Genomic DNA, 25,803 nt, shown 5'->3' on the forward strand with positions numbered 1-25,803 from the left:
AAGTGTTTCTGTACTCAGCTTCCCCAGATGTGAGTTCACATGGGGGACAGGGAGAGAGGCTCAGAGGGATCCAGAGAAGCAGGCCCTCCCAGACCCTGGCTTGTGGGGGAGGGAGGGAGGGAAGAGAGGGGCTTAGATGTACTCCAGAAGGGCAAGAAGCCCCTAGATCTGGGCTTACATGGAGGGATACAGAGAGAGAGCTCCCACATGGGAGGGGAGAAGGTGGGGCTGACAGTTCCTCAGCTCCTAATCCCCCTGATTCCCCCTGCCACCCATCACCATGTTCCTCCTCCCAGTGTCCTGTCCCCTCCATTCCCCGCCCCACTCTCCTCAAGCCCCATCCATATTTATCCCCTCTCCTTCCGAAAATTCCCCCTTCCTCTCAGTCCCAAACCCCGTTCCTCCAGTTGCTTTTCACTCCTCTGTCCCCTTCTCCCCCATCCCTCTCAAACACACCCACTCTCCCCCCCTCCCCCATCAACTGCTCTGCCCTCTACTCCTATTTCTTTAGCTTTAAGGCTATGTCTACACTAGCACTTTTGTTGATCAGGCTGTGAAAAAAACCACACACCCTGACCAGCATAAGTTACACCAACAGAAGTGCCAATGAAGACAGTGCTATGTTGGCAGGAGACGCTCTCCTGCCGACACAGCTACCACCACTTGTTGGGAGTGGTTTAATTATGCCGACAGGAGAGCTCTGTCCCATCAACATAGAGTGGCTACAGGGGAGACCTTGCAGTGGTGCAACTGGATCGGTACAGTTGTGCTGCTGTAGATCTCTAGTGTAGACATGGCCTAAACATCTAAACCGTTTATGAGCACATCATGTTACTGGGCTAGTTAGGATAAACCCCTGGACCTTAAGCACACTAAGGTCTGTTATTGAGGAAACATGATTACATTAGCCATACTGTCTTTCCTCTTCCCTCTAGTTAATCAATGCTAATTGATTAATTAAGGCTGGCGCTCTGCTATACTAATCCCCCAGGTGGAAAATTAGCACCATGCCCAGCAATCCTTCTCACATATCTGCATAAAATGTGTGTAATACATTATCGTTCAGAAAACAGTTAGTGCCCCTTCTAAATTAGCTGTGCAAATAAGTAGGGCACATTTCCCAAAAGGAAACAAAAACTCTTAACAGAGGCAGATGGTAGCAACATGCCTGTAGATCATTTCTGCCAATGGTAGGCTTTGAATTTACTGTGCATGGGTCTAGCTCAAGTTCAATGACCATAGCATGTCCCTTGGAGCCATCCAGTTACTGTAACAATGGACTGTCTGCAAACCCTCTGGCCTAGGCTTGCTGCACGTTCACATTTCAATCTCTTTGACTTGTGAATGTTTGGCACGTACCATACTAGCAAGCCAAACCTTTTCAGGGACAGTGGGTGCCATGCACTAGCTGAGATAAATATCAAGTGACTGAGATCAGTGGGAGAATGGGGGAAAGGTGAGCATTTGTTTGGGGGATTGGATTGGGAGGGGGGTTGTATCTTGAGCTATTCCTTGCTCAAATGACCCCAAATTTGGATCACTAACATCACCCAGCATCCTCACAAGACACAACGGATTTCAAGATGATCTGAGAAAGCCTGTGGATTTTAGAGCACATAGAAGAGTCCTTCTAAAGAGAAAACACTTCTTATCCTTCACAACAGCAGAGCTGGTACTCTGCCCTAATGAAAAAGGGAAATAACCTTTGGAAGGGGGGGGGTTATCAATAATGGGGTCTCTAGGTCCACATTAATGTGCCATCTCTCTGAGTGCTCACAGTGTTATTTACAAAAAAGAAATCCAAGTGAACAAGAATAAAGAAGGCTGCTACTCTGAAACCTGTCAAGAATAAAGAAGTGCCATATGGGGAGACACTAGAAGAGTGACTTTTTTAAAAGCTTTCTTGAATTTTCTATAATAATATGAAAATACAAAGTACAGATTGCTGCCTTGATATTACTGCAAAGGCAATGCTATATGTGAGTGGATCCATTTTGATTTATGTCCAGTGAAATAAAGGTATAGGACAACTACTCAGTAGATTGAGTTTTCTTTAAAAAAAACAAACCCAAAACATAAGGAAACATAAGGAAATAACATAAGGAATAACATAAGGAAAGCCCAACATGCAACCAAAACTGCAAATAATGTAGCTTCTGACACACTGTTTTGTTATTAACTGGATTGGACTAATTATCTTTGTATCCAGAGTAGATTCTTCATTGACCTTAATGTGCAGAAAGAATCAACTTGTACAAAAACATATTTACAATTTCTCTTTAGTTTCACCGGTGAGTCCTGTGACTATGGTGACATCAAGTGGTGACATGTTTTTAAGCTAACTCCATTAAGCAAAAAGAACAGGAGTACTTGTGGCACCTTAGAGACTAACCAATTTATTTGAGCATAAGCTTTCGTGAGCTACAGCTCAAGTACTTGTGGCACCTTAGAGACTAATCAATTTATTTGAGCATAAGCTTTCGTGAGCTACAGCTCACTTCATCACTTCAGCTTCAAGTGAGCTTCACTGTAGCTCATGAAAGCTTATGCTCAAATAAATTGGTTAGTCTCTAAGGTGCCACAAATACTCCTTTTCTTTTTGTGAATACAGACTAACACGGCTGTTACTCTGAAACCCATCCATTAAGCAAGCCAAACTTGCTGCGCTGTATTACTAATTACACACACCACACCCAGTACTGTGAGAGAGCAAAGAGGAACAAAGCAAACCCTGAAGACTCTGAGCATTTTTATTTGTCATAAAGTCAAATATTGTGTGGGTTTTTAACCATGAAAATTTACACCAGTTTAGCTCAGTTTAGATGAATCAGAAAAAAGTCTGTCAAATGATAGTAATTGGGAATGCAGTACACCACAGAACTATGAAATGTTGTAGGACTCTAACCAGACAAAAGCCTAATGGTTTCCCTTTTTTATGCTGACTATGCACATGCTTTTGTTAGTCTCTAAGGTGCCACAAGTCCTCCTTTTCTTTTTAAGGTGTCTGTGTAGTCTGGGAGCCAACCTTTCTCAGACTATCAGCCAATCCTCAGATGAACTGAGCTCAATGGGCACAGGTGGGTGGGAGTCAAAGGCCCTAAACTACCTTTGATCCTTCCCTTGATCCTTCACCAGGCAGGGACCAGACTTGTCCATGGTACATGTAAGAGTAGCCACAGGGATGCTCTAACTTGTGCCAACTAATTGTTTACGGTTCTAGTGTTTGTACAGATATGTACATGTGTTTGGTATGTCTGAGAGCAATTGGAGAAGCTACTGTAGATTATACACAGATATCCCATGGCCCAGTTCCCACTCTGCATGAAACAGAAAGTGGAGAGCTGTTAAAGTGGGTTCTTCCTTCATCTCGTCTGAGGGCGTAGTACTGCCGCTGGCAGCCAAAAGCGAGAGGGGAGGTGTCGTGAAAATATAGCCTTACAGAACAAATTCTGCTCCTGGTTATTCAATGTAACCCCAATAGTCAATGGAGTTTTACTGGGGTACAATGGAGTTGAGAACATTTTCAGAGATTCGGAAAGGCAATGTAAGGAATTTCCTTAACCTGTTATTGCCCTGGTAAACAGTTTATGGGAACAGTCTTTTTGCTAAATCCTAAACCAGTCTTACTGTGTACTCTTCTCCGACCAGTTATCCTCCAACTTGTACCTGTATTGCACTGATGTATGGTACTAGCGGTCAGCTTTTTAGCAGCTCTCCCCTTTTCGTGTCAGGCGAAGTGGGGACTGGGTTATGGGATGGATGTTCAAAATGTGGTGCTGCCCAGCAGTTTTCAGGGTAGCTGGCAAATCTGCTCCACCCTATCTGTCCAAAAGATAAGGGGTTGCCTCTTTCCTCGAATGGGAGCATTGTTGTACCACTAAAAAAATAATTTTTTTTTTAAGTTGTCATTTGTTGACACTGAACCCAGGCATTGCCCTTAGAGTTACTGAACTTTAAACTTGAACATTTCTCGTTTAGTGACTTCCCTGAAAGCTCTGCAGGAATGCAGGCAAGCTACAGTTAACTATTACAGTGGATCAAAAATGGCAACTCACCTTTGGACAATATGCTTTCTTATTTTTGTCCTCCTTTTCCTTCAGACAGAACAGACAGGTATGGCATTTGCTTTGTTGTTGTTTTAATTTGGCTTTGTGGTGATCTTCCTAAAACACAAAAATATTATTTGCCTGGTTTTGTTTTAACTTTGTAGTACAGGCTGTCATTGAAGCTGGCAGTTCCTCATTTTCACCCACATTTCTCTTGCTTTTCTGATGCACTTTGGCAAAAACTACAATACAGTTACTGATGCAAAAACCTTGCTTTATTTCACAGTATGTCATTCTATTAACATCAGCAGAATGCTTTTTCTGTACTCCGTACTTATCATCCATAAAGAGTGCCCATATGTGCAATAAAGTGCCTTCTCACTTGGTCTTCCTAATCATCATTCTGATGAAAATCGAGTTTATGTAGAAGGCCAAAAGACATTGCTTTTACGTGATTTGCATAGATGCACTTTTCTGCATTAATGCTCTAGAGTATCTCAGATGGATGGGAGAAGGAGAAAGACGCTCTGCATTTATGCATTACGCTCACAGTGATAATAGTAATGATTTTCTTTGAATTTCTTCAATCATGTACCACAATATGATTTTTAAAAGATATTTTAAATGCACCAGAAATCAAACTAGTGACAAAAATGCATGATCAATCATGCAACAAAAATGAGAGAGACACATTTTTTAAAAAATATATTGTGGCACTAGATAGCTTTTTTTTTTTTTAATCATGGAACTGATTTTTTTAAAACAGCGTAAACAGTGCTAGAATTAGTCTGGTCACTTGTTTTTTTTTAAAGGTTTAACTAAGAAATTACATACAATTTCACAATATTGTTCCGTTACTAAGTATCATGGCCCCCAATTCCTTGATCCCTCATCAGATCCAAATGGTTCTAGCCTCCACCACCCAAGGAACTGGTCTTTTTTTCTGGCCATTGTACATTATATTTGCTTTCCCTAAACATGTAAATTAAAAACCAAATTTGGCTATCTTTATTCAGCCAAGACTGTTGGTGGAGTCAGTCTGAGTAAGGAGTGGAGGATTGGGCCCTTAAATAACAACTGAGGCACAAATCGTTCCCTCCATCTTTGCAGAAGGATTTAAAAACCCCATATATCCTCTCCCAATGGCTATAAAGTGGGGAGTGTTGCCTTTATGGTAACATTTCTCCTCCCTTCCTTGCCCTGTAGAAGCCCCTTCCACACGTTTTGTGAATTTGTTTTGGAGGGGTGGCATGAAGCCAGGGTGAGAGAAGAGGTTGTTAGATGGATTTGCCTAATTCTCCCTCCAAGAAGAATTCTGCCGGCAATTAAATATGGAGTCAGCACTCACTTTACCATGCAACCCGTCTGTACTGCAGAACTCCAGTTGAAGAAGAGGGTTCTGGATAAGTGTGCTTGTTACAGAGACCCTGGTATCATGACTCCATCTGAACCAGATTGTCATGGAGTCCAGGACAGAGCCAGGGGCAATGGAGGCAGGGTAGGAATACAGGACTGCCATGTGGATGGCCCTGCCTCTGGTGGACTCCCTGAGATCTGGGGATTGGCAAGGTTGAACTAACTTCCTATTCTACAGAGTTCAAATCCTGCACTTCCCAATGGAAAATAAAGACAAAACTTAATTTGTGTCAGAGCTTTCCAAGGCTGAGCCCTGGCACCTCTAGGCTTGGCAGTTCAGAGCCCTGGCACCTCTGGGCTTGCTGCATCAGTTACGAAAGTAAAAAAATTGCACCTCTTTCATTACAAATTAAGCACTGGGACAAAATTCCATGATTTCCCAGCCCAATCTGGGCTAAGAAAGGAGTGCTGGTGCAGTATATGCACTTATGCAACTTCAACGTTGATGCAATTCCTTCATATTTCTCTTCATATTAAAAACTGCCTGCTTCCTGACCTATTTTAAGAAGAGACAGAAGTAGATAACAAAAACGTCCATATATTTACATTAGTGCCTCTTGTTATCCAACTTTTCAGTCTTTCTATCAGCCAACAATGCGAATCAAGTTATCTCAAGACATAAGCGTGGGTCTTTCCTAATTATTGAGGAGTTCTTTCAAGGCAATTTGGAAAGAGAGTGCCTAGAAGAAAGATGCACATATGAAGAGGCACGAGAAGTATTTGAAGACAATGAAGAGACTGTAGGTATTTTTTTATTGTTTGTTTTTCTAAGAATTGCAACACTTGCTGCTTCTTCGCCGATCAGAACCTGTCTACGCTGCAGCAATGTTTGATTCTTTGCGACCTAACAGTATTGCCTAGATTTCTCTGCAATGTGAAATCAATCTTCCATTGCCCCGCAACACTTTGTTTGCTACAGTGTTCCAATAAGGGATTGATGATGGGAGAAGGGGCCAAGAAAGAGGCGGTGACTCCCTGGTAGGGCCAATCAGCAGCAGCTACGAGGGGAGGCCCCCTGTCCTGACCAGCGGGCAGATGCCTCCGAGTACAGCATTGTGTAGCGCGCTACCTCCCTGCAGTGCATGGGGTGCATTTTAAGGGAACCTTGCCAGGGGCCCTATCTGCAGTGAGAGTGAGGGAAGCAGCTGGGGGAGGGGGGGTGCCAAGGCCAGCAATATGGGTAGTGGGGCTTCAGGGGGAGTTTGGGAGGGGTTGGTGATGTTGAGAGGCTGGTGCCGCTGGCGTGTGTGTTGGGGGGTGAATCCAAGAGCAGTGTTACACACACACACACACCCCTCTGCTCCCAGCTGCATCTTTCTTGGCTGGGATCCAGCAGGGGAAGCAGCAGGAAAGAGGCTTGCTCAGCAGGCGCCACAGCGCACACCAGTGGCCAGGAAAAGTCCGCTGCCTGCTGCGAGATTCCAGTGGGACCAAGGGACCAGATGCAGGCCTGAGTGACCGGATGGTGTGAGACGTGTGACCAGGGGGCAGGAACAATGCATGTGGTGGGGGGGGTGCTGAGAGCCAGTGAACCAAACTGTAAACCCTGTATAGAATGGAAGCCACTTCAAGCCAGGGGGGTGCATTCGCACCCCCAGTGCCTCTCGTTCCAACACCTATGGGTGTGACACTTGGCATCCTTGTATTTTAATGCTTGCTCCAACTCCGTTAACGTTAAGGGAAGTGGTCCAAAGCCACTAGTCGTCACTAGACTAGAGTCCTAGTCGTCTCGCCAATTAACCAGCACGATCAGTATTGCCAGTTCTGGGAGAGCAAACATCATGAGAGGGACCAAATAAATCAATCATGAAATTGGCATAAATATCATGAGATGTTTTTTAAATTATATTTCTTTTTCATCTGTTCTGATGCTTGAAATGTTAGGATGGTTTATGCCTGCACTTCAGGAAACTCAGCCTGAAATGTACAAAAATACACACACACCCTGGAGGAACTCCGCTCTTTCACACATCCTTTAAAACAGATTTTATATTTAAAAAAATTAACATCTGTCACTGATGGTACAATATACAACAAATCACACACTTCTCAACTTTCTGCCATTTGGGGCCCAGGTGACAGAGCTTGGGGCTCCCTTCCTAAGCTGATGGTGTTGGTGGGGGAGGATTTCAAGTGGTGATCACTGCCAGACTTGGGGACAATGGGGTTAGGTATTATAATTGATACATTGTCACATCATTGTCCAGATGTTTCTTACATGCCACACGTATTTCTTCTTCCCTCACTAACATTTTTTCATAAGAAATAATTATTTTGAAATAAAGCAATAGGTTCTGATCCTGTACTCCTGACTCAAGGAAAAGTCTGATTGCGTTCAGTGGGAAGTTTGCCTGAGTAAAGAGGGTAGGACCAGGACCAAAGTTTGTATGACTGTTTAACTTTTAAGCATAGACTATAAGATTTGTTCTCTTGCACATTTTTTGTTGTGACAAAGTATTTGTGGGAAAAGGTATTAGCCAAGAGATGTAACAAGATTTCTTTTTAATTTTTTCAGAACAAGTTTTGGGCTCGCTATTTCGGTAAGTTGACTGTTCAATCTCTTTTTCTAAAATGATTTTATGAAGTGATCATTACAGTTAGGATTATGGAATTTAAAAGACTCTCAAGTAGTTTATTCAATTTGCACTTTATTTTAAGTATCCTACTACTGTTTATCAAGCATCTGGTGAAGTGAGGGGAGAAGAAATACACAAAAAAAAGAGCAGGAGTGGAGTCATTAAAAGCAAGCCATCTGAGAAATAGTTAACAGTCAAGGCTGTAAATCAAAAAAATAGTGTTAGAATATTTGGCTAGATGCAACGACATTAAATAGGCTGTTTCTTTTATTGTTTTCCCTATGCAAGCTGGACTAAGTTAAACTGGGGCTCTGGGCACTCCACAACATGGAGCCTGGTGTGGCTCCACTCACCCAGCACCATCCTATACCATTACCTTGTTCCTTGCCTTGGAATGGCAGTGGTAAGGGGCCTCTTCTTTCCCCCAGGAGCAACAGCAAGAGCCCTTTTTCTCTCTAGAAGAGCCAGGGTTGTAGTAGGGGTCCACCTCCCCCCACTTCCCAAGATGTAGGGATGGCAGCAAGAGGGTGCAGGCAGTACTCAGCACAGCACCCAGGATATATCTGCATGGGTGGGTAGTTGGGCCAGCCCTGCATGCACCCTCCTCACCCGCTTCAGACACACACAGGCAGGGCATTCCCAGAGCAAGGGTCTTAGACCAGATCTACACTACAAACTTTTGCTGGCATTCCTGGGTTGGTCAGAGGTGTGAGGAAATGTGATTTGTGACCTACCAACAGCTGTGCTGGTAAAAGATTCCATGCTGGGAAGAAAGCTCTGTCATTAATAGGCGTGTGTCCCTGTTGGTGACTCTGATTGCTCTTACTGATGCGACGTTCATTCAGGTGGCAGACAGTGCTCCTCAAACCCATGCCAGCACAATGGTGTGTGTCAGGACAGCATTCGCAACTACACCTGCACCTGCACAGATGCCTATGAAGGACAGAACTGTAATTTTGGTAAGGCAACATTTCCCCTAGAGGCTACAGTGGAAACTATATGGACCTCATGCAGACAGTCTATATTGTTTATTTTATGTTAAAACATGTGATTCCTAGCGGAGGATGCATGACAGTGACACATGGAAAGAGGGGATATGAATTGTTCATCTCAACAACCTGGGGTAAATCCATTAAAATGTTAATGCCGCATGCGGCTGCATTAACTTTGCTGTGCCCTGTCACCTTCCTTCTATCCTGGAGAGATTGAGGAGGCGGCAAAGGGCACGAGAAACCCTGGCAGCATGACACCAGTGAAGCCACAATGGAGGCAGGATTGAGAGCCTGGAGCCAGGGCAGAGGGCCTCTGTGTGGATGGCCCTCTGCTCATCATCCAAAGGTTCTCAAAGCGTGGTCTGCAGATCGCTTGTTAGCTGGTCACATGATTCTCTCTCTACTCCTTGTTTCCAGATGCTATTGAATTGAATAATCTAAAACTACCTTAAATATGTTCCTAATATTACTTCTCCAGGTTATTTTGGCTGTAGTTGCCAAAGGGAAACTGTATGATTGTAGGTTTCAGAGTAACAGCCGTGTTAGTCTGTATTCGCAAAAAGAAAAGGAGGACTTGTGGCACCTTAGAGACTAACCAATTTATTAGAGCATAAGCTTTCGTGAGCTACAGCTCACTTCTTCAGATGTAAATAGCGGGGAAGATTGTCCCCACCATCATGAATGAGAGGTCAGCAGGTGCCCCCACAGGACAATCCAACTTCTGAAAATGTTTGGCAACCCTGCTGTAGTGGATCCCTCTCAAGGGACCCAGGGAGCGTGTATGGGAGCTAAACTACTGCCCATCTGATCAAATGGTCTGGGGGAAACTCAATGGGGGAACTTTGTGGAGGTTTCCTCCGTGGTTCCCAGGATGCTTTTTCTTTGGGTTTTTTTGTTAGAGGGGGAAATCCACCTCAGTTTTACTCTGTCCTGACTCAGGCAAATATCCACTGACTTCAGTGGGAGTTTGCCACAGTAAGAACTGAGTAAGGACAAAGGAGGACTATCCTAAAAAGTGAATTTCTCCATGTCGATGTTATCCTTTAGAAAAGACTGAAAGATTCAAAGCTGAAAATTTCTGGGAGCCAGAATTAGGAGTCCCAGCAAGGCCTCTTCCAATGTGAACAGGCTAATTAGTCACGAAGATCTGACTCTTTAGAAAGTATTTTGTTGGGATTCAGACTCACGGACCCCCATTTTCCACATCAGATATGCAGCTTTTTGATTAATAAAGATAACGTAAATAATACTTGTGCTCTTCTTAGGTCTACTCTGCATTTTACAAGTGCTTTTGAGCAATTTGCTCAGAACTTGAGCGCATCCTTTATAATTAATCAATTGTTAATATTTACTGTTTTATTTACATGATAAATTGGAGGACAGAGGCAGTCTCATTCACATGGAGCTGACTACTTTTTTTATAATTCTCTGTTATAGAAAGTCCTTTACACCGATAAACTGACTGATGACAAAGCTTAACTGTTTTTCTGGTCCACTTAAGAATGTGAATGGATATAAATCTAACTAGACAAGGACAGAAAAAGTAATGGTACTTAAAAACACGTTGGGCCAGGTTCTTGAATCCGCTGCTTAGTGCTACTTCACCAGCCTTAAAACCAGTGGAACTGGTTATTTGGAGGTTTGCCCTGGTATGGAGGAATCCCTGGGTGCTGTGGGCCAGTGTAGCCCCTCTGGCATAGGTGGTGTAGCTGGAAAAAGGGGCAATAGCAGGGTGATGGGTCTCATCCGCTGGGGGAGGTTGTGCGTCCACAAACAGCCTGGTGTGGCCCCACCATGCTCCGCCCCTAGGAGGCCCCCTCCTGCAGTGCCTGGTGCTCTGCCTTGGCCCAGGATGACAGGGGCTGAGGCTGGGCAGCCTACCATGGGGACTCGGGGCGGCTGGGGCTGCGCTGCCTGCTGGGTGCTTGGACCGTGCTGCCCGGCACTCCGGGGCTGAGGGTGCTGTTGCCACACCGCGAGGTGCTCCGGGGCTGAGGGTGCTGCTGCTGTGCCACCCAGCACTGGGGCCGGGGGCCACAGTGGGGGGTGCTCTGCGCTCCTGTGGGGGAAGGGGGCACAAGGGGAGGGGAAGGGGCAGAGCCTCAGGCAGAAGGGGAGGGGCTGGGGGCTAGCCTCCCGCAATGGCCAGGTCACCGGCCGCTCATTGGCAATGTCCACAGTCATCTTTAGCTCTGGCAGTCCCCAACCATGGAACGTCTCCTTGGGGACCATTGCCACTGGCACAACTTAGCTCAGCCCTTGCAGCTGGACCTGCACAGCCCCAAGCCTCACAGAGCCAAAAAAACCGGCTTAAAGGCAGCTTTGGTGCTTCCTCATCCCTGAGCTGTGCCAGGTACCAAATGTCCAGTCCTGGGGATCTTCCCATTATTTTTAATATTGTTTAGTGCCAAAGCAACTCTCAAGAGTTTGCCCAGCTATGGGAAGCTGAAGAGACTGGCACTGTTTCAGAGGCAATACGTGCTTCTTTTATTTTCCATTCTCTTTTACATTGGTTGCTATTAAGTTTAAATTTTCTTGGCATGAGCATAAGAAGAGCCAAAAAAGAACAGCTTAAGTCCTTTATCTTTTAAGCAACTCCTGCTTCCATAAAAAGTACAATCATTCTCTTTTTTCAAAGACACCTGGCACTCAGTGCCAATACATACAAATATATGTCATGGCATTTTCCATGTGGAGAAGAGCCAGTGTTACTTTAGCTAGTATAACCTACAAATGCAATCCTGAAATACATCCAGCCTGATGTGGCATAAGGAGCAATTCACTTTACAATGACTTCATGGGAGTTGCCGGGGCTCAGTACCTCTCCAAGAAGTTAAAAAGAGGGAGTAGCAAGAATTACTTAAATGATGAGCTCAGAAGAGCATGAAAAGTGAGCAAACGTTATTGCTTAGCAAAATAGGGCCCATGATGTGCAAGAAAATCCCAGTTTATTGCTCAATTATTGTTTCTTCGTGCTTTGCTTTTGTTATTCTCTTTAGCTAAAAATGAGTGTCAACACAAAACTAGAGAGGGATGTCAACACTTCTGCTATCCAGGATCTGAGTCCTACCGCTGCTCATGTGCAAAAGGCTATGAACTTGGGGAAGATAAAAAATCATGCATTCCAAGAGGTAAGTATAAAAAGAAGACAGAAGAGAGCATGCTTAGTCCCAGGGTAGGCAGGCTGGAGGAACAGCATCAATAGGAGCTATTATTACTGCACTGAGACCATTAGAGTGAACCAAAAGGAGGTGTCCTGAGGGTTCCAGTAATGACGACTTTCCAGAGGAAAAATAAATACAAGGTTGATCAAACACAGCTTCAGAGCAAAGCAAATCCTAAAATTCATTCACTGGCCCAGATTTTCCAAACACTTCCAGTGTAAAGAGCGTCTCCTCTGAAGTCAATTGAGTTACGTCTTTAAAACAGGTTTCAGAGTAACAGCCGTGTAGTCTGTATTCACAAAAAGAAAAGGAGTACTTGTGGCACCTTAGAGACTAACCAATTTGTTTGAGCATGAGCTTTCATGAGCTACAGCTCACTTCATCGGATGCATACTGTGGAAAGTACAGAAAATCTTTTTATACACACAAACCATGAAAAAATGGGTGTTTAAAACTACAAAAGGTTTTCTCTCCCTCCACCCCACTCTCATTATGCAAGGTAACCTATTTCCCCTTGTTTTTTCCTACTCTCCCCCCCACCTTGATTATCATACACATTGTAAGGAGAGTGATCACTTTAGATAAGCTATTACCAGCAGGAGAGTGGGGTGGGGAGAGAGAAAACCTTTTGTAGTGGTAAACACCCATTTTTTCATGGTTTGTGTGTATAAAAAGATCTTCTGTACTTTCCACAGTATGCATCCGATGAAGTGAGCTGTAGCTCACGAAAGCTTATGCTCAAATAAATTGGTTAGTCTTTAAAACAGGAGTGAGAGGAGAATCAGGCCCATTGTTTTTATTTTGCCTGTGTCTTTTTTTATGGTTGCTGCCATGAGATCAACTCTTCCTGCTGCAGTCAGGATAGCACATGCCTACGCAGTGAATAGCTGTGAGAGCAGCACTGATCCTCCTACATCAGTGGGGCAGTGCTCTGACCTCTGTGTACAGGCTGGCATGAGACTATCCACTCTCAGAGTGGGAAGCCCAGTATCAAGCGGGACAGTCCTACCTCTCTGTTCCCAACTACCATGAGGAGAATACCCTAGCCTATGCAAAGAGGGCTTTGCTGGGTCCAGCTGAGGGAAGGAACAGTGTCTCAAAGGCAGCTGAGCTCCCTTCCAGGTGTGGAGGCCCCTCTACACATGTATGAATGGGATTATGGTCTGGCACCAAGGTTTTAGCTCCTTGGCAGCTAGGCCACTTTTTTTCTCCCTTCCACCAGCTGACACACCCACACTGCTCAGTATCAAATAGCCCTCTGATTTAGGGTGACCATATGTCCTGTTTTGGCTGGGACAATTCCATTTTAAAGCCCTGTCTCAGATATCTTGATTTTTTGGGGGGGCAAAACTGGGTATTTGTCCCAGTTGCTCTTGCCAACTGATCATCACGTGGCAAAAGCAAATGGGACAAGTGCTCAGTTTTGCCAAGAAAGTGGGGCGTGCCCCACGAGTGAGGTGCAGAGGAATGTTGGGCGGTGGTGGGGGGGGAAAGGGCAACGCCAGCCGTGCACGACCGCAGTGATGCCAGGTGGCTTGAGCCAGCCCCACACGGGGGATGGCTCAGGCAAGCCCCATGCGGTCTGCCATTTTCCCTTTGGGAAATATGGTCACTCTGTTCCTACTTCCATCCCTCTCCTCTCCCCAATGGTAATTCGTCACACACAGTAGCCTCTAGACATGTCTGTCTGACGGCTGTTGAATCACAGCATAGCTCCAAACTGACATTTATAGCCATACCACAGAAACAACACACTTAGGCACAACTGGCAAATTATCTCATAGGCAGACAAGCTGGGAAAGCAAGAAAGACACTTCTGTGGTGATATAGCAGCGCTACTTTGTGGGGGTGGAGGAACAGGGAGGATGGGGCCTACGCAGCACCTGCTTGCTCTTTGGAAGCCATGAATAATTTGACTCAGTGGTTGGAAAGGGTGGGGTCCTTTTAGGCCATGTCATCATTTTTCCAACTGGAGAAGGGCTCATGTTGGGCCTCCCTATATAGGCTAGAAGAGCAGGGCCACATTGCTTATGAAAGGGACTTTTGCTCCCCCAATCCAGAAGATGGCTGGAGTCCCTTTGGAAGTGAGGTGGATGTTTCACTAATTCAGTATATATATAAGCTCAATCCCTGCCTCCTATTAGGCAGTTAAATATTTGACAGGGTAAGGGAAGCACCTGGTGTAACGTATTGCAAATGTTCACTAGTTGGAAGTGATGTTACTGGTTTAAATCTTGTAGTAGAGGAGCGACATTTTCTCCAAAACTGTACCTCCCAGCAGCACATGGTAGTATATTCATAATTAGTGTTTTGAATTGCTTTGACCATAGCAATAAGAGAGAATATTATTTTGTCCAGCCAAATAGTGAAACAAGGTCCCTATCCCCAAGAGCTCACAAACTGAAAAGGTAAGTTTCAAAGGGTTGGATTTTGTTTGATATAAATATTAAGCACTTGTTGCAATGGGAAATTATGAAAGAAGCAAACAATAAACCATTGATCTTCCAAAGTCATTAGCAAGTTACTAGAAACTGAGGATCTGGCCCCCTATTTTGGGGGGTTGGCAGGGGAGGGGAAGAACCAGTGATCTTAAAGCGTTAATGTGGGAACACCACAATATGTTCAGGGTAATGGTTATCTTCAAACATTGCCACAAAAATTTTGCATGTCTTTTTCTTTTAACCATTCCTAGATCAGTGTGCATGTGGCAGACTTGATGATGCTAAAATAATGAGGCTGAAGGAAATTAAGACGACTTGCCACAGAGGATTCCCTTGGCAGGTATTTATAGAGATCTTTGGAAGTACTGTTATTGTAGAAACGTCTATAGTAAAGCTGTGTTCTCAGATGCAACACACCTTATCTTTGAGTACTTAAAATGTTTTTTTTTTTAAAGTTTTAACTAAACAAGAGGTCAGATAAATAGAAGCAAAAGGTGATAAAAGACAGCAAGACCCCTTATTACAAACTTTTGTAGTCAACCTCCTTGCAAAATAAAAAATTTACTGTATTTAAATGTCACAATTTATAAATTACTCTTGGCAGCATATCATTCCTTGCACTTATCTTTGCCCTACTAGAAAACTTACTAGTGCATCAAGTATCAATATAGCAGGATTCTACCATTTTTCAATATAATTTGGAAGTCCTATGACTCCGTACTTATGTAAGGGGAGCCCCTTCTGAACTGTCAGTTTCATAATACATGGTATATTATTTGATATTTAGTGCTAGGTTCTTCTCCCTTCACTACTACAACCCTATTTGATTTCTTTGCAACTGCAGCTGTTGATAGGTCCTATCCAACTCCCATTTAAATCAGTGGGAGGTTTTCTGCAGCCTTAAATAGGAATAGGATCCCTGGGGCTAACAGGGCAGATTATGGACATTTCATTTTAAAGATAATTAAATTACAAATCTTAGCTGTTTATAATAATTCAATATTTTGCTCTTATCCCATAATACTACAAAGTTAAAGACAACAGCAGAATTTACTGTTTTTTGTTTTATAGGTCATGTTGCTAAATTTGGAAGGAAAAGGATTCTGTGGAGGTGTTCTTTTGAAGAGCAACTTCGTGTTGACTACAGCTGAGTGTGCCCTTCTGCACAATCATTCTGGTATCAGGGTTAGGACTGGTAGGTGATCACGCTTCTTTTCCTCCTGATTGTCAATCTACGTTTTTGTGTTGTCAAAGCATACTTTCAAAGAGTTTACATATAAAAATTGCCATTTCAGAACATTTGGTCTATCCTAGGAAACAAACTGTCTGCATTTAAAAATATTTTGCTTATAGGGAACAATTAGCAATGTTAATTCATCATCATTCATCCCCATTTTTGTTGTATATTTTACTTTGTCATCCTGAAATTATAGTTTCTTCCTATTCACTCTCACCTATATGCTCCTGAAGAGTTAAAAAGCATCTTCAAAATTTGTATAACCAGGATCTGATATGCTTAACTGCTGTAAAATCAACTCCTACTACTAGCCTCTGTCTTTACTGCAAAATAAGGGTATAATCATGGTAGTAGCTATGTTGGCAGAATAACTCCCTTAACTATTAGCAATTAATCTGTGTTCAACTTTGGTGACAGATGCTAAAACTATTTCTAAGAGCAGTGACCATGTCATAACTTCACAGGGAATAAGAGCATACATGGAGTTGGACAGGTAATAGATGTGACTGAGAAACACATACATATGCGGTACGACGAAGCTACTGGTGAGAATAACCTTGCATTGCTACAACTTCGAGAGCACATTGAGTGCAACAACTATCAGCATTTTATATGTCTTCCTGACAAAGACTTTGCAGAACATGTTTTGATTCCACAGCTGACAGGCACTGTCAGTGGCTGGAAACAGGAAGAAAGTGAGGTGAGAGGTTCACTAGTTGAGTTGCAGGTCTCCTACCTTCCTGAAAGGGAATGTGAACAAATACTCAATACAAGTCTTACGAACAGACAGTATTGCGGACATCACCCAGAGCCTGTGGATGGGCAGCTGGCAGGAGGAAACTTTATCGCCCATGACTACAAAGGCACTTGGTTTCTGACAGGTATTTTTGGAGCTTGGCCAACTAATGTAAGTAACTGGGAACCATTTATTTTCACAAAGACTTCAAGATATATGATGTGGTTCAAACAAAAAACAGAATAAAAGAAAAAAGTCCTGACAGCACCAAATCCATAACTGCAATTACAAAGACCACGTGGATGCAGCAACTTGGTTTCAGCAAGGTCAACCTGCATTGTGTTGTAATGGTAATACTGTAAATATTTAACTGTAGTTCATCCCTCAAAACAAATCTATTGTCCAATCTGTCTTTTCTCTCCCTTTCCAAAGACAGGATTGAGGACTGTTGTGGTAGACATGGCTACTTCACTTTGAAAATAATTAGGAGTTTGAATTTGTACAGCACTGTTCATCTACGCTGATCCTAAGAGCCCTTAACTGATTGTGTATTACAAATAAATGAATCACTTTCCCCTCTCACTGAAGTGTCCCCATTGCTAGGGGGAAATGCAGCTACTGTTTCAGAGACCAGTGGTATATGGTCAAATCCTGCACAACTTTATTCATGTAAGTACTTGCAAAGCATCCCCCTGACTTTCTTAGGATTACTTGAGTAAAGTTTTGCTGAATCAAACCCTAGAATAGGAATAGTCTAAATCAGACATAGGTGAAGTGATTCCTTAAGTCACAATCACCCAGGTAGGCTGCTCCAGGGGCAGCAACAAACTGGCCCTTGCTCTGGCCTCGATTGCCACTTGATAACCTTGCCCCATTTGAGCAAAATAAAAAGTGAATGCATCACTACCCTGTGCTTTGTTCATCTGACAAGCATAATTTAGTTTTAATTATTGCTGATGCTTCATTGTATATTTTGTAAAAGTAATGAAATCTCTGTAAGAGAAGAACTCACTGCAGTGCTCTGCATCTACATTCTTGCTACTGAGTAGGGACAGTCAAGTCAGAACAAGATAGTTGAAACAAAGTACTCCATTTTGATGCAAATCCTTCTGCCCCAGAGAACTGACATGCTAAAGACAAGACAAACAGGTAAATGAGACAAGTGGGCTGAGGTGGAGGCCAGGGGAGATGGAGTTACAGAAAGAATAGGCTGTATGCTACTCTTAGCCAATCAGGAGCAGTGATCACAACCCAGTCCCTGCCTCAGTTTTCTTTGTGCCCTACAGAAGAGGGGCATTTTGAATAGAGCACATCTATTTTCCTCACGGATCTTGCAGCACTGATGTCAATGGGAATGGGATTCAAAAATAAAGAGGCTTGGATCCTTTTTCCAGTACTGCATGTTTTAATTATCCACTCTCAAACACTCATTAAATATATACTCTTCATACTAGTACAACCTGCATGTGACACTTTCCCAACACTCTTAACAGGACACTTTCAGAAGTTAGATCTATGAATCCACACTACTATAAGAATGACTTAGGGCAGGTCTACACTTAGAGTGACGTGTAGTGGACAGATACTCTACACGGCCAGCTAGCTCTGGTATAAATAGCAATGTAGCTGGTGAGGCATGGCTTAGGCAAATAGAGAAGAGGCAAGCCAGAACCCAAGGTTATGTATCTACATGCCTCTCTACACACCCAAACAGTGCCTCCCTGTCTACACTGCTACTTTTAGCAGTGTAAGGTCCCCTGTTCTGGAGCCTTTCTCTGCTAAAGACTCTTGCAGCAGAGAAAGGGACTTCATATTTGAACTGATAATGAAATATCTCTCACCACTAGAGTCATGTTATTGTTGAAGTATGCAAAATCATTTTCAGCAGAAACAAAATAAAGCAAATGACTTTCTCACATGTCAAAACTAAGTCACTTGAACACCATTAGAAGCAAATTGCACAGAAATCAGAAGCACTGTTCTGTTTTCAAGTGCTACTGAAGTATATTTGTTGTATGCAGGTGGCAAAACAACCTGGGTTTGTAACTTTTAGTTCTTGTACTGTACAGAATAAGTTAGAACTTAACAGAACAATGAAAGCAGCCTGAATATCCCATTAAAATAATGTCAATCTAGGAAACTACTTACCTCACAAGTGCGTTAGTTTTTTTTTTTAAACCTATAATAATTTTATTGAAACTTTCATTATAAAGACTGTTAAATATCTTAGATGGTGTGTGCTGGTGCTAAAACAGTCTGGAATAAAATCATCACTGTCACCACCAAGAGAAAAATATCACATTTGTTTTATTATTTTTACAAAACCATCAGCATGAACAACAGGTATGCCGTGCAAAAATAAAGAACACTTAAAAGAATGGACCTACTGGCAGAAATATTCCACAAAATCAGAATTAAAATGGAGTTGGACTAGATTACCTAAATAAAGTCTTATGCCTCAAGGGGAAACTCAAACAAGTGTTAAGTACAGTTACTAAAGGCCAGTTTTGAGCAGCAATAGGTAACTACACCTCACACCCTGCTGTACACTCAAAAATCCTATTGAAATTGAAGTGGAGTTCCAGGGGTTCAGCACCAATCAGGCACGGGTCCTTAATGTTTCGAGAGGCTTTGAAGAATGTCATATCCAACCAAGATTACTAAAAAAAACCAAAGTCTCTCATAACTGGGAGTTAGGTCAAGGACAGGTGAAATAAAAATCATTCTTTGTAGGCAGAAACAATGCTAAGTGCCACCGATGGACACTTCCTTTTGACAGATAAGGACAAATAGTTACGGGAACATAAAGGGGTGTCAGTACACATGACATCTGAGATAGTTGAGGCAGGCTTTTTAAAGATTGTTGCTGAAGTTTTGCAAATGTTTCAACATGAATTGGGAATGTTCTTGTTTCTTTTCCAGCCACAATACTTCAGGGTTTGTAGAAACTAACTTTAAAAAGGGAGCATTTTGTTCTCTGTGCTCGCAGGCCCTGTCCCACTGGGAAAGGAGTCATGAACAGTTTTTTTTGTATTCCAGTACTGAACATAACCAGGTCATTAACAGTTTTCACTGAACGATTTAAGAAACAGTTCCATTGACAAGTAGAGTCTTTTATAAATACTCCTCCATCTAAGGTGCAGTAAACTCAACACACTGTAGAAAGTGGAGGGAATGGGTTCTGCTTACTGACCACAAGCTTCTGATGTTGATGAGATATATATCCTTTAATATGACCCTGACAGAATTAAAAAGAAAGAAGTTTTAGTACTGGAAATTGGCAAGAAGTTTTTTTGCTACCTTCAGTCTTGATCCAGTAAAACGTGTGCGCATGCACTTAACTTTAAATTCGTGAGTAGTCCCATTGACTTCAAATAATATAAATAAAAGATAACTTAAGTGTGTGATTGACTTAATAAAAGTACTTTGCTACATAGGGACCTTAAACATGCCCATGAACTTTGAATTTGCTGTTTCTGAGTAGCAGCCGTGTTAGTCTGTATTCGCAAAAAGAAAAGGAGTACTTGTGGCACCTTGGAGACTAACAAATTTATTTGAGCATAAGCTTTCATGAGCTACAGCTCACTTATGCTCAAATAAATTTGTTAGTCTCTGAAGTGCCACAAGTACTCCTTTTCTTTTTGTTTCTGACAAGCCTTCCTTGTAGTTCCCAATTTACATTTTGAGCTCTCACTACAAGAAAAGGACTATAAATTTCAAATCTATTCCTGGATTAAGATTTTAAGACCAAAGTTTTAATAACCTTTACACATAGAGCTTAACTAACTCATCTTTGTTCATGTGCACTAGACCCTTACAAGAGTCCAGTAAAATAATTTGTGTCTCTCCTTTTTACATCTTTTCCCTATAATTCAGCTTGTGAACTCTTATGCGTGCCTCTATTTTTAGGATGTCAAATCAGGAATCCCATGTCCAACTGAACTCAAATTTAGTATAAATATACTACCTGAGCCCTAGTCATAATTTACCAATTTTGTAACTGTGTTTGTGCATTTTAGCAAAAGGGCAAAGATTGGCTTTATAGTGGAAACTCAATTGTAATCCTTACTGTTTTGCATATAAAAGGCAAGAATTAGAGCATAAGAACCTTCACTGTAGTAAGATACATGAGAGGCACAAATGAGTACAACGCACAAGCAACTCCACAAAAACCTAAACCCAGTACACTTCCTATTATTATTGCCCTTCTGTAATTAACCTTCCTGCTGTGTGTAGTCATTTCTAACAACTATAGTTTCCAAGGCAAGCTAATGAACGATGAACACATACCATGTATATAAGATTAGCCAAAATACACTGGACTTCATCAATATCAACATCTTCCACCTGCATGAATTTCAGGGCAACCAGAAAGGCATCTAGAGATAGCTGATGGGTTTTAAGTAGCAAATATCTGAAAGATGCAAACAGAAATACATTTCAGTTATTTCAGCACAATTACCTCAAAATTCTGCTTCTCTGAGCAAAAGGGCCCTTCTACCATAATTCGCTTTGCTTAAGCTCTGGTCTCTAAGGGACAAATAGGGAACTAGGGACCCTGGATGTTTTAAACTGAATTCTGTGGTGAAACCAAATGAAGATTTCCCTTCCACAAAATAGGATTTCTACTTTGCTTACACTTTCTTAAACAGGTTCCTGTAGGTGATGATTTTCAGCTTCTCAAGGATCAGGAAGATACCACAACGAATGAAGAAGGTCTCGTGTTTTGTCAGGGCATCATTCAATAGCAGAAGATTTCCTTCACTAAAATGACAGAAAATATGCAAGTACCATGAGAAGGTATGACTCTGGGAAGATGAAATATATAATTCAATGGGTATTTTCCACATACTATAAAAACCTTTCACTTAATATTATTTTAACAAAAATACGTGATCCAATAAATACACTGTACCTCACAGCCTTAGTTACTTCAGCAAACTGCATAAGCTCATATTTTTTCAAAAGCTGAATTGTTGGCATATGGCCCTGAAAAGCAAGCACAGTTAAAATTTTTCAGGATAAATTTAAATACATTTCCAAATCAATCATCTATAAAAACAAAAATCGAAATACAAATATTTATCTACTTTACTTTTACAGAAAAAAATAAAGGAGGTGAATGAGGTATTTTTAGGCCCCCAATACACTACATCACTAATCATGCCAACAAACGTTTGTCTGGCATAGTTACAGGAGTGTGGGTTTTAAAAGCTTTAAAAATATGGTAGTGTGATAAATTACAAAACTTGTATTACAGAGTAGGTCATGCTTCACATGATCTAGACTGTTACAAATTTTATACTTGTGTTGCACTCCACTCTGCAAACAGAAAACTGTTTTAGAACACACCACTAATCATGACAGGTGTGTGTCAGCACAGTTAAGATTATTGATTGTCTAACCAGACATATTTTCCTTAATTTCTCTTTGTGGATTTTTAATGTCCTTTTATTTAAAAAAAAAAAAAAAAAAGTTAGTTTGAAGAGAGAAAACTCATTCTCATTGTATCAGGTCTGATGAGACTTTGAACCACAGACAGTACCAAAAAGGAACTCCTTTTTAATTTACACGGCAGAGATTAGATTGCACACCAACCCAGTCAGCACTGAAACATAGCTACTTGGCTACTATGCCAGTGGTAGCCCCTTTACTGGTTGAAGAATCAGATGAGATGTGCAACAGAACTCTACGTTGCATGTTTCTAGCTAACTCTCAGTGAACAAAGAGCCACTTGTGCTATTTTAGTACATTTTTAAATAAGTGTAAAGTTTGGAAGCTGATAATGATCTTGCCAAGTGGGGCTTTCTTTATGGCAAAACTGCTCTAGAAGAGAGAAGACAGTAATTTAAGGTACTAAATGATTTGGTTATCAGAAGCCTTGCATTGCTGTTTCAGGCCACTAATAATGGGTTTAGCATTCTCATCCTAGTCCCCATTTCACAAGACTGCCTCATTTAATGTAATTAGTCATAACTGCTCAAAAAAGCTCCAAGACTGGGGAAAAAAAAGGAAGGAATGAATTTATCAAACATCAGAATTGAAGTTCTCTAACTGGAAATTCCTCTAGCACCTTCAGAGGGTATATACACACCAGGTAAGGGAGGGGCATGATGGAAGGAATCTTCCTCTTCAGGCTGTGGACCTGCTCAGGTAGACTATGCAGGCCTTTACATACACACTCTCTCTTGTGGGGTGAGAAAATGGAAGGATCTGCTGTGATGGACCTGCGCGTGCACGCAGACACAGTCCACACTTACACAGGGGACTCCTAGGGAGCTATAATCCTGCACTCCTCTTACACACCGAAATGGCATCATTTACACTGCTATGGGTGCCTTTGTTGCTATGAAGCTAGGAGCAGAATTTGGAATTAAGAGGTGTGTGGAGAATCATGCTTATTAATTATTTAAGGGGGTAATTTACAAGTTCAAATTTTTTTAGGGTTGTAATTTTATTCCCCCTTTTCTGCCATTACAAAAATTACAATTCAACAGTTTCAAGTAAGTGCTTGACAAACCGTATTCCTCGGCCTTGACCATACAAGGTCTGCATGAGCTGACTCCTGCATCTGGATGGGGCTCCAGACAGCTTCTGAATAAAAATCAGGGGAAGTCATGCCATAGTGTGCGTCAGCTTGGTCATTTGTCCCACAGTGACTGATTTGGAAGTAAAGAGCTAAACCACTCACCAATAACATTTTTACTGGCAAAAGGTAAATCAAAATCATCCTTTTGTTTTTCTGACTTGAACGGTGACAATGCTCAAAGGCGAATGACAGATACTCTTCAGCTGTAGACACAGAAAGAGGATCAGCACTGCTGTTGGTAACAGAGACCAACAGCAAAAATGGGTTAAACATACAAATAGTCAAACAATAATATGTTTAACTGAGCCTGTCAGAATATTTTCTCCCATATTTAGAATAACCTAGAAGTATTCACACAAGAACTATGTCAATCTAAATTGCACACTAACTAAAAGGGTAATATAAACATAAATGCCTTAAGAATTGTTAGATTCACTGAAAATGGGACATTATCATAAAAACTATTTCCTTTTTAAAAGATATGCTGACACTCTACATTTCGGATGGAGCAGTTGCACAATCAAACTACATTATGAAAACAATTCCCGCTCAATATAGCAAGGTTATTGTGTTACTGTTACAGGAGAGGGAGAATTTCAGGATATTTACGTTTCTACATGCTATGACATTTTCCAAAATGATGTGTTAGGACTCTTCTTCAGGGGAGTTAGATGGCATATAATGTGTAAACGTATGCCCAAGTTGTGCAAGTGACTATAAAAGACTGACGAGCAAAGGATTAGAAATGTTCTTACCTGCAAAGGGCTATATTGTGCAACCTTACTCATGGAGCACTCAAGCAAGTAGCCCCAGCACTCACCAACATGAGTGAAGGCTGCACAGTCTAGCCCTAAAGCAGTGGTTCTCAACCAGGGATGCGTGTCCCCCTTGGGGTACTCAGAGGTCTTCCAGAGGGTACATCAACTCATCTAGATATTTGCCTAGTTTTACAACAGGCTACATAAAAAGCACTAGCAAAGTCATAGAATCATAGAATATCAGGGTTGGAAGGGACCTCAGGAGGTCATCTAGTCCAACCCCCTGCTCAAAGCAGGACCAATCCCCAATTAAATCAACCCAACCAGGGCTTTGTCAAGCCTGACCTTAAAAACTTCTAAGGAAGGAGATTCTACCACCTCCCTAGGCAACGCATTCCAGTGTTTCACCACCCTCCTAGTGAAAAAGTTTTTCCTAATATCCAACCTAAACCTCCCCCACTGCAACTTGAGACCATTACTCCTTGTCCTGTCCTCTTCTACCACTGAGGACAGGACAAACTAAAGGTCATTACAAACTGACCACTGAGGTCAGTACAAACTAAAATTTCATACTACTTGTTTTTACTGCTCTATATACTATACGCTGAAATTTAAGTACAATATTTATATTCCAATTGATTTGTTTTATAAGAATATGGTAAAAATGAGAAAGTAAGCAATTTTTCAGTAATAGTGTGCTGTGACATTTTTGTGTCTGATTTTGTAAGCAAGTAGTTTTTAAGTGAGGTGAAACTTGGGGTAAGCAAGACAAATCAGACTCCTGAAAGAGGGACAGTAGTCTGGAAAGTTTGAGAGCCACAGCCCTAAAGTATCATATAATGTTATTACTGAGAAAGGTTAAATAAAGCTACAATGTGCCTTCAAAATCAGTGCACCAAGAAGCTAAATTGTATGGCAAAGTTTGTTGAAAGTCTGCTGAACAAGCGACATCCGAAAGGGCAAGAAAGCTGTAAAGTTCTACAAACATCTCTTATATACATAAATCACAAGGTATCTTGCTGGACACTCACCCAGAAAACACATTTTAGTAACTTGTGTACTAAATGTATAAAGTGTACGCTAAAGAAGAGTTTGGAGAAGTAAATAGTTCAAGACTGAGTGTATGTTGAAATGAGAATTGTAATGTAATCCATACTCTAATCTGGTTGAGCCTGCAGCAAATCCCTTTGGATCTTGTCTTTGCACTGACGGAACGAAAGTCACGCTTCACAACAACTGTGCTTTCCACAACAGGTTTTGAGTCACACATAGAACACGTCAGCTGGAGGTCACTCCCAGCAGTGAGAATATAAATCTGTTCTACTGGCATATAGTACCTTGCTTAAAATCACTGTCAAACATGGCCTTGCGTCCAACGTAGTATTTGTATGTAACTCTCTGTGCCATGCTGTAGTCATCTTTCAAATTTGAGCTGTCAATAGCTCTAATTAATGGTTTACACAGATGAAGTTTGTTAATCTGAGAAGAAAGTCACATGATTGAAAGGTATATCAATGTAGCACTATGTGAGGAACAGGACTTGATTTAGAACATGAAATACAAAGAAAACAAGCTTAGTAGACTTGGATCATACCTTAAAATAGATTTTGAACAGCTGATTCACCAGAAACAACATGCCCCACTTTTTGGAGTCATCAATGCCAGCTCGACTGTAACAAAAGATAAAACATTAGAAATGAATGTTTTAGGAAAATACATATTTTGCTTTTAGAATGAAATCCCCTCACACGCCTTTGATCCATATTTTTTAAAACAAGTGGTCTTACATTACTACCAAACAAAAACAAGCCAAAAATTCCTTGTAAATTTTAGACCATGCAATCTTCA

At 41.7% G+C, this 25,803-nt stretch overlaps 2 protein-coding genes across 3 annotated transcripts in view; one reads left to right on the top strand and one right to left on the bottom strand.

Annotated features, from left to right (window-relative positions):
* The first annotated feature begins 3,505 nt into the window (after positions 1-3,505).
* PROZ (protein Z, vitamin K dependent plasma glycoprotein) lies at positions 3,506-16,854 on the top strand. Its single transcript, XM_073308981.2, has 9 exons — positions 3,506-3,544; positions 4,101-4,113; positions 6,039-6,202; positions 7,978-8,002; positions 8,884-8,997; positions 12,030-12,161; positions 14,887-14,975; positions 15,707-15,830; positions 16,337-16,854. Exons 1-9 carry the CDS (start codon positions 3,506-3,508, stop codon positions 16,852-16,854), a joined length of 1,218 nt encoding a protein of 405 aa, XP_073165082.2.
* A 2,043-nt stretch (positions 16,855-18,897) lies between these two features.
* The window catches only part of PCID2 (PCI domain containing 2), a 32,607-nt gene continuing 25,701 nt past the window's right edge, over positions 18,898-25,803 (bottom strand). For both annotated transcript variants that reach the window (XM_073350435.2, XM_073350426.2), the window contains exons 10-16: positions 25,550-25,625; positions 25,293-25,434; positions 23,300-23,400; positions 21,524-21,597; positions 21,247-21,372; positions 20,899-21,022; positions 18,898-19,846 (exon numbers count right to left, since the gene is read on the bottom strand). In XM_073350435.2, coding sequence (XP_073206536.1) covers positions 19,757-19,846; positions 20,899-21,022; positions 21,247-21,372; positions 21,524-21,597; positions 23,300-23,400; positions 25,293-25,434; positions 25,550-25,625 — 733 coding nt within the window. In that variant the 3' untranslated portion in view covers positions 18,898-19,756. The remainder of the gene's footprint in view (positions 19,847-20,898; positions 21,023-21,246; positions 21,373-21,523; positions 21,598-23,299; positions 23,401-25,292; positions 25,435-25,549; positions 25,626-25,803) is intronic.

This window comes from Lepidochelys kempii, chromosome 1, assembly GCF_965140285.1.
Source record: "Lepidochelys kempii isolate rLepKem1 chromosome 1, rLepKem1.hap1, whole genome shotgun sequence".
NCBI classification, from domain to species: domain Eukaryota; kingdom Metazoa; phylum Chordata; order Testudines; family Cheloniidae; genus Lepidochelys; species Lepidochelys kempii.

Bases quoted from the DNA above. Each gene is read 5' to 3' on its own strand.
- PROZ (XM_073308981.2), top strand. From the start codon at position 3,506: ATGGAGTTGAGAACATTTTCAGAGATTCGGAAAGGCAAT. The intron at 8,998-12,029 runs GTAAGGCAACAT...TATTCTCTTTAG, and splicing joins AGGACAGAACTGTAATTTTG to CTAAAAATGAGTGTCAACAC. The intron at 12,162-14,886 runs GTAAGTATAAAA...AACCATTCCTAG, and splicing joins AAAATCATGCATTCCAAGAG to ATCAGTGTGCATGTGGCAGA.